This window comes from Penaeus monodon, chromosome 26 (genome assembly GCF_015228065.2).
Source record: "Penaeus monodon isolate SGIC_2016 chromosome 26, NSTDA_Pmon_1, whole genome shotgun sequence".
NCBI classification, from domain to species: Eukaryota; Metazoa; Arthropoda; class Malacostraca; order Decapoda; family Penaeidae; genus Penaeus; species Penaeus monodon.
Window position 1 is genome coordinate 184,258 of NC_051411.1, and position 10,000 is coordinate 194,257.

The 10,000-nt window shown below is 37.8% G+C and overlaps 1 protein-coding gene across 1 annotated transcript in view; it reads right to left on the minus strand.

Annotated features, from left to right (window-relative positions):
* The window catches only part of LOC119589785 (gamma-aminobutyric acid receptor subunit delta-like), a 2,136-nt gene extending 1,236 nt beyond the window's left edge, over positions 1 to 900 (minus strand). Inside the window, exon 1 of the mRNA XM_037938355.1 lies at positions 783 to 900. Within this exon, the coding sequence (XP_037794283.1) occupies positions 783 to 900 (118 nt within the window). The remainder of the gene's footprint in view (positions 1 to 782) is intronic.
* Positions 901 to 10,000: the final 9,100 nt, after the last annotated feature.

Here is a 10,000-nt window from a genome sequence, read left to right on the forward strand (position 1 = left end):
GGGGAAACCCAGCCCGGGGGGGATAATTAATTTTTTTTAATATAAATTTTAAAAAAAAAAATTTATAAAATTTTAAATTTTTTAAATTCTTTTTTTTAAAGAATTTAAAAGGGAAATTTTTTTTTCCCATATATATATATATATATATATAATAAATTTTTTTTTTCCTTTTAAAAAAAAAAACACAACAACACACACACACACACACACACACACACACACACACACCACACACATATATATTTATATATTAAAAAAATATATATTTTTGTAATATATAACACACACACACACACAAAACCCCCACCCCTATAAAAAGTAATATATATATATATATTATTATATATATAAATATAATATATTATATAATATAAACAGAGAGAGAGATAATTGTGTGGGGATGGGTTTGTGTCTGTGAGCACACACACACACACACACACATTGTCAAAGGTTATGCTCCTTAGTACAAAGGTGAACAGACGGTAGTTATAGTTGTTAAAGGGGCGGCCTTTTTTAATAATTTGAAAAACCCAGTATGGAACACACGAGCGATGTCTATAAGTAAAAGCGGACACGGGAGTGTCGGTTACCTGCCCGGGGGGGAGGGTAGGCCGAATTACCACGCCGGGGGTTAACACGAACGGGGACGGGTAAAAGTGATATAAATAACATCGTCATCTATGCCCCGCGGGGAGAATATTTCCTATTTGGGACTTGGAGCCATGGGGAAAGCGCGACGTGGTCCACTGGTAATTTTGTATATGCTATTTGTGGCCACCTACTCGTGCCTCCCCTCGAGGTGCCTTGTTTTTGCCTAAAGGGTGCCCTAATTTTGGGGGTCATCTGGATCTCGCGTGTGCTGTCCTGTGCATCTTCGTGGCTTTCGACCCTGTCGTTCATCCTCCTGGGCCTGGGTAATCTTCCGTCTTCATGTCCCACTCTTGAAAGTCTCGCACAGGTCCTCCTTTTACTTTGGGTTGTCTAGACTTCCCCATAGTCCTCGTCCCCGGGTATCCCGTGGGGTCTTCTCCCCACGTCCCCAGATCTCTTCCAGGTCTTCCGCGGATGCTCGTCTCTACGTCCCTATATCTTACTGGATCTATGGGTGTTGGGCATAGGGGCAGCATCTCAGAGCAGCTGATACCTGCGCTAACGAGCTCCTGGAGGTGACGGATCCTGCAGGGTCCGCCGGCGTGCCCCCTCCCAAAAGTATCCTGGGGGGGACTGGGACCTGCGCTGGCAAGTTTATGGTTCTTCCTGGATCTACGGGGTCTCGGCAGCATGCCTGCCCACCATGGGTGGTTAACACCTGCTTGACAAACATCCTGGTCCGCAGGCCCATGGCATTTTTTATGACGTCCTTCCCCACAGCATCCTAGGTGACCGGTTCGCAGATTCCTCCTTTGGTCCGTGTCGGCTACGCGTCCGACTGCAAATATACTCGGGGAACCGATCATACAGTAAAGGGTCAATTGCAAGGAAAAAAAAGGGGGGTTAAAACCATATTGGTTATTTTAAAAAAAATTGTGGTTTTTAATTTAGTTTTTAAATTTATTTTTGCCTTTTTTCACTTTATGTTTTATTTTCACAAAGATAAAGAAGAAAATGGGAGAGGGAGACGTCAGTAGCCATCCACATGGACCTGGATTGAACTACCAACCACCTCTGATAGATGTGAGAGTAGATAAGGGAGACGACAATGGCAATCCGCAAGGTTTTCCTTGAACCAATTGTCGTCACACAGAGAAGAAATAAATGTATGAGTGACTAGTCATGACTGACAAAATTGCGGGCTAAAGAGATACATCATTTATCTTTACACCGGTACTAAGACAGCAGCAAACCTTATTAATGAAAAGGTTTCAGTGTCTTTTGTTCTGTGTAGATGAGTGAATGAGTTAGTAATTGTGTGTGTGCGTGTGTGCGTGTGTGTATGAATGACAGCGAGCATGAACGAGTGAAAGCGAGAGTGGCCATACACAGAGAATGAATCACAAACACGAACATTAACATTAAATATTACAAACTGAGATAAATTAGCAATGCTAGCTATATAAAATTATTTCAACTACCACACTGAATTCAACATATAATGATATGTGACAGAATGTATGCATTAATGATTGGTGATGTGAAAAAATTATTCGCAAGCTTTTTAGCAAGCAAATCTTCTTGGGGTTAGAGAATTTGAACTGCCAAGGTAGTTATGTCATCTATACATGTTAGACTTCATCGAATGGGGAGATCCTATACCCAAAATGCTGTAGAATGAAGCAACCGAGCCAGAAAAATCTATTAATAACCTTCTCTTTTCTGCATATCTGTGATGGGCGTTCGTAACATTCTTTACGGATATTTATGAAATCACACAATCGCTTAGGAATTGCCCAAAACATGTAAGCGACTTTAAGAGGATGAGAAGAGTGTGATTAATAAATTAATAATTATTCGAGCTTAAACCCTAGTCCTACATTAATTAACGGACGTAACCGCGGGTCACACTGACTCAAAGTTGCCGATCGAACGAATAACTTCGGTTTTACCTTCCTATTTTCAAATGTAGGAGCGCAGATCTATAGGCGTTTTTACGAACCCCGTGTTAATATCGCAATCCTGTACTATGATATGGGGGAGATCTACCCTAAAATTCATAAATAAATTTAATAAATTGCGTTACACGCTCCGTTCTAGCGCCAATAAAACGTGTCACCAAAAGCGTGTAACAATGCTACAGTTAATCCCTAGGTTTGACCGCAAAGGAAAAGGTGAGGTCAGGTCAAGACCACAAACCAACCGACCGACAAGCGAAGAGAAACGCGTTAGGTCTGGGCGAGGGGAGGAATGATATAGTACAAATGAAATGATAATTCGGATAGATCAAAGCACGAACGCGTTTAGAATTCTTTACATATGAAACGATACAGAAATTAGTTAAACTATTAACTAATCCGAACAATATTCCAGTTTATTGACCACATACTCGATCACACGGAATATTGTCTGAGGTCCAAAAGATTACGCTGTTAGAATACACTACGCCATTTGCGGGTCTTAGCAGCTTTTTTACCCACAAAACTGACGGCTTAACACATTTATGGGAGAAGAAGAAAGGGAAAAGAAATAATAGAAGGGGAAGGGAGGGACGCTCAAACGTGTACTTAGATGGTATTTTTTCCTTACAACATTCTGAAGCGGTTGAGTGGTTTATCTTCTTTTCTTCGGAGGTGTTCGTGCTGCGAGCCGAAAGGATGCAACGCCCGCCCTGCCACCAGTTTGTAAAAGGCTAAGAGTACTCTAGTACAATGGCTGACAGGGACTCAAAACATGGTAAAAGGGGTGACAAACGCCTATGTCCGATTGCTACTACTTTGCTTTAGGGTAATGGATCATACTATACTACAGCGCGGGTCGCGGTCAACCTGGCCGGAGGGGAAGGGATAGGCCGACCTTACCACGTCGGTGCTGGTCATGAACTGCTGGGTTAAGCGAGATCAGATAACATCGTCATCTACGCCCTCGCTGAGTGAATGGTTCCTATTTGGGACTTGGAGCCACGTGGTAAACAGCAACGTGGACCACTGCTACTTATGTCTATGCTATACACACACACACCAGGCACATACACACCACACACACCAACACGCACAACACAACACACACCTATCTTATATATATATATATAATATAAAATATATATATATATATAGATATATATAATATATAATATAGTTAGCATATATCACACTAATATACACACACACGACAAACACCACACACTACTATCATTCTATACAACACACACACACACACACAAAACACACCACACACACACACACAAACGACAACCACACACACACACACACACACACACACTCATATATATATAAATAGTCTATATATATAAATATATATTATATATATATATATATATATATCTATAATATATAATATATATATATAATATATATATATATTATATAGCATACTCTATATGTCGTATAGATATGGCATAAACACCCCACACACATGTATATATATATATATATATATACTCTCTAATATATATATAAGTATATAATATATATATATATATATATATATATATTATATATATGATATATATAGTACCTATAAGATATGCATAATAATATATATCTAATGATATATATCATAATACTATATAGACTATAATTATATATTATATAATAATATATATGTATAATATAGAATAAATACATAATTTTCTATATACTCTATATGTATGTATATCTATATTTAATATCTATATATACTACATCCTATTATATATATATCTATATCTATTATATAGATATAATATATATCTATACTATATATATATATGCAATATACTATATAGCAGATAGATACTATGCATATATAATCTCTGAGATAATATCATATATATATAGATAATATAATATATCTATATACTGATATATATATCATCTAGTCTATTACTGAAAATATAGCATATATAGATATACTATAATATATATATATATAATATATATATAGATAATATATCATATATATATATATATAATATCTATCTATATATATATCTCTCTCATAATCTATTCCTCTATCATATTTATCTATCATCGCATCTCGCCCTGATATATCTATATAGTATATTATATATATAATATCTGCTATTTAATCTATATATCTCTTATATAGTATAGCTATGCCTATCAATATATTATATACTAAGATATAATATATATTATCTGAATAATCATACATAGCTACATATATATAATATATTTATATATCTATGTGTGTTGTGTGTTACATCATACACAACACACACACCACACATATATATAATATATATAGAATCTATATATATATAATATATCTTATATACTATATATTATAAATATATATATGTGCATTATATATATATATCTAATATATCTACTGATCTCCCTATAATTTATATCTATATATATACTCATGTATATATATAATATATATCTATCCTTCTATATATGTGTGCATATATATAATATACATATTATATATATCCTCCTAAGATCATACAACTATATAATATCTAGTATAGAATATATACATAAATCTATCCATATATCATATATCTATAATATATACTATATATAGTATCTATATATATTATATAATATATATATAGGCATATATATGACATATATAATCAATATATAATAATATAGATATATAATATATTCTATATATATATATATATATATATATATATATATATAGATAATATATATTCACACACACACATAGGTGGGGTAGGGGCTCCTTCGTCAGTGCCACTTCACTGGATTCCCAGACTTCGGCTCACGGTTGGGCAGTAATTCCCTCGTAGGGCGAAGTGCGTCAATTAACGTTGTGTAACGGTGGATATTTGCGTACTTGGTGAATGCTGGAGACAAGTTGTCAGCAACTCGACAAGCGGTGTTTCAGGGGTAAACACATGTAGGTTGCTTGCTTGCTTGTTTCTTGTGAATTCTCTAGTGGTAGCACGCTGAACCACGGCTGATTAGGAAGGGCATCCACAATCAGGTAAGGAGTGGTACCGTAATCCAAATGTAACTTCTCCATAATAAATTGGTGAGAGGCCTAATCCTAGATCTCTCCTCTCGTCTCTCTCTCTCCCTCCTCTACTCTCCCATCACTCACTAATAAACACACACACACACACACAAACACTCACACACACACACACACACACACCCACACACACACGACGCACACAACACATACACAACACACCACACACACACACATACCAATCACACATACCAAACACCACACACACATTCTCTCTCTCTCATCACTCATCTTCTCTCTCCCTCTCTCTCTTTCTTTCTTCTTTCCCTCTCCTTTCTTGCTTTGTTTCTTTTCTTTCTCTCCTCTCTTCTCTCTCTCATCTTTCTATCTCTCTCTCTCTCTCTCTTCATCTCCTCTCTCTCTCTCTCTCTCTCTCTCTCTCTCTCTCTTGCTGTTCTGCGTTCATATCCCTCGCCGCCAATGGCTGGTAACCCCGGCCATTCCTTGCACACAGGGGATAATTTTAGACAAGCAAAAATAAACGACACATGTGGACACAAGACTAATTCATATAAATCAATGGTTAAATAAAGCTAAATTGTTACTATCATTATTATTATCTCTCTCCCCTGACTCTCTCTCTCTCTCTCTTTCCCTTTCTTTCTCTTGCTCTCTCTCACTCTGTGTGAGTGAGTTTATACACACACACACACACACCATACACAGAGAGAGAAGAGGAGTAGGAGGTAGGGAGGAAGAGAAGGAGAAAGAGTGGGAGAGGGAAAGAGAGAGAGAGAGAGAGAGAGAATATATGTATACACACACACACACACACAACACGACATATTATATATATTATAGTTTATATATATAGTATATATATTATATATATAGATATATGTATGTATGTATGTATATACGTATGTATGTATATATATACATATGTGTATATGTATATGTCTACACATATATGAAATCCCCTAGCATTTCACCATACCCCAAAGTAGTAGTTATTTTGTACTGGGTGAATTTCCCTAGTTTTTACCATACACGGACTGAACTACAAGGCAGTAGTCGGGTATCACTATCGTATCTATGTTACACTCACCCAATATATGCAAATATGTGTGTACTTATATGCGCGTGCATGTGCATTTGTGTGTCTGAATGCACACACACATCCACATATGCACGGTGTGTGTGTATGAATGCACACGCACATGCAGACACTCATAGATTTGCATAAGTTGGATGAGTCTAATGTAGATATAATAGTGTGCCCGACTGCTGCCTTGTAGTTATGTCCGTGTATGGTCAAAGGTTATAGGAATTCACCCTATACAAAATAACCGCTGCTTTGTAGTTGAATCCGTGTATGATCAGAAGCTATGGGACTTCACCCTATGCAAGACAATCCACTGCCTTGTGGCATCTATAAGATGAAAAGGCTTCAGGAGACAAGGAAAAATCTGGAGCCGGGTTCCCTAAGGCAGTTCATTGTCGCCTTCATGTGCAACAGCTTACTCCTCACATTCTTTTGCTCAGAATGTGAAGGTGTGCTGTCTCACACCACTAGAGAGGGCATGAGGGGCCATCCTCATATTCTTTCACCCAGGCAGAACAAATTCAATAATGTCGACATCGACTGATGGTAGCCGTCGATATATGTATGTGTGTGTGATTATGGAGGTGAGCATACTCTCTAATTGCTGAGGAGTATGGTTTGCTCAGATGTAGACCTGTTTTGATTGACTTGCCTTTATGTTCGAGAATGCGGTAGTGGAACCATCGTGAGGTTGATCCCATGTACCTAACCTGACAGCTAGGACACATAAATAGGTAAACCACATCCGAACTTAGTTCAGAGTAACACATTTCTTTTTTCTTTGAAAAATTTCCAATAGTGTTAGAACTGTAAAAACACCGAAAACAGTCCTGAGGATAGCATTGTCTGAGAATTTTGTTTTGATTATTTTCAGGAACTGTTTTTTTGTCTGTGGTCATTTGATTTTTCGTATTTTTTGTTCTATGACTTTGTATTATTTTTGTTTACTGTTTTTAATGTACCAGATTTAATTTCCCTGTTTTTGCTCTTTTGTTATAGCACTGATGATGGAGATTGCCTCTCCGAAACGTTTGTAATTTCAATAATGAAGTTCTCAGCCGCACACACGCAGCTGATGCCATACCCTTACATTTTTACATGGCCCATAGCATTAGATAATCTAATCACTACAGTACACACACTGAGATCACTTTTTTGCCTCCCTTCGTGGAGTATAAGGTGCCAGTGAACGTGCCATCTTACCCAGCATGTACCACGGTAACTAGATGATTTTCAGATGCGAGTATGCTTCCATGCACCTGGTCGCACCGTCCCGCGTCCTCCCAGTCAGTACTGGTGCAAGTTCGTGACCTCTTACACCATAAGTGCACTCGTACCACCTCTTTTACACATGCTCTTGGCCTGTCGACACCTGTTTTTGTTTTGTGTACATTGTCATGTGTTTTACTACCCGCAGAGACTGAGGATTGTATTTCTGTATTACGTTATTTTTCCGGTTTCCACAATTACTGCTGCTTCCTGCCTATCCCATGTGACAATTAGACGACATCAGCATAACACACAAGGCAATTTTAACAATGCGCCGACTGTCCTCATGGTCCACGAACATACCAACTCTACTTCCGACTCAGCATATTGCGCTCCTCTGACTGTTTCCCTTGTTCCCACGCAACATTCTACCCTTTGACTTCTCCCTCACAAACATTTATCTTCCTTCCCATGCTTTAGTATAGTTTATCCATGTGTCCCCTAAGTGTATATAGTTTCCATCTTTATCAATTTTTTACCTCCTGTAACACGACTTATTTTTTTATATTTTCTAGCAGCAAGACAGGAACGGTCCCGTGCATCGTCTTCTTCTCTTCTTCTCTTCTTCTCACTGGCTTTTCCACTGTTCATACAAGCTAGGTCGCCGTGCGAGGATCGATTTTTATCCACATCATATTATTAGATTGGCGGCTTTCGTATTAAGGGGGAGGCCGCTGCCTTCCTGACGCCACCACAGATGCCGGCGGTGGACCTAGCCCTTGCCTGAATAGGCATACCCTACACCGTCTAAGTAACAAAATTAACGACGCCGACAATGTCAGCGCCTAATCACCACTTACTCGCCTTAATTGTCACTATCAAGCTGTTACCTCTGTTGTATCTAAATATTAGTTTTATACATATTTATTTCAGTCATACATCCTCGTGTATCCACACATATATTATATTGTGTTACTTTAGATTCTTTATTTACTTCATTGTATTTTACACAATCTAGTATCCTCGCAATTTTTTTCCTGTTATTGCATTTAGTACCATTACCATTCTAGGCTGGTGATCAGGTCATTAATTTTACGATCACTTGATCTGATGGCTTCTTGTTGTTTACGGTCGATCCTGTCAATTTTCATTTACAAATTTCCTTTGGTCGTCCAGCAGAATTTTCAGTTCATAGTGAGGTCGGAGTCAGCGACGGAGGGAGGTGATGAAGGGTGAGGTGAGGTGCTTGCTGAGCGATTCGTGACGTCACGAACCTTTGTGCGCATGGGCAAACTTTATTTTTTTTCACAGGGGTACCTCGGTGGATTGTCACTTTTTAAAAAAAGCTCCTAATTTTCTAAGTCCAATCACTTCAAATCACTTTTTCCGTTATTAGGTCTTGTGAACCTATTGTTGCACTTCTGGAAGATGTTGGAGCACTATATCAACAGGAAATTGAGGTTTTGTGTTAGCCTTTCGTGACAGCGTTCGACTCGTGTCCGTGCTCTACAGAGAGTTGGATTGTATAGATACCTGTGCGTGACCGAGCGATGTAAGAATGCAAGACTCATGTCACATATAGCCTATTTCAATACACACCAAATCTCTCCCCAGAGATGCTCACTAATGGATCTTGAGTGTTTCGTATAACCCTTATAGCTACAGGACTCACTTGTGGCCACACGTAGCAGACACCTTCCATTACTTTACTATTGCCATACATATAACACCATTAACTTATAAACATATATTTAATACAGGAACATTAGCCTCTACATACCAAATCTTTGCTAGACACGACAGCGGATGCGACATCCGCAGGCCTTCCGCCCCGTGTATATGATCACATCCTTTCTCCACACTTCCTAGTACATCGTACATGTCAATTTCCTAGTTCAACCTGTATTCGCCTGCGAGCGACAGACGGACAGCCTACAGCACGCTGACATATATATACATATACATGTATATATGTATATATATGTATATACATATATACACACAAACACACACGCACGCATATATATATATATATATATATATATATATATATATATATATATATATATATATATATATATATATATATATATATATACACACATATATGTGTGTGGTTGTGTG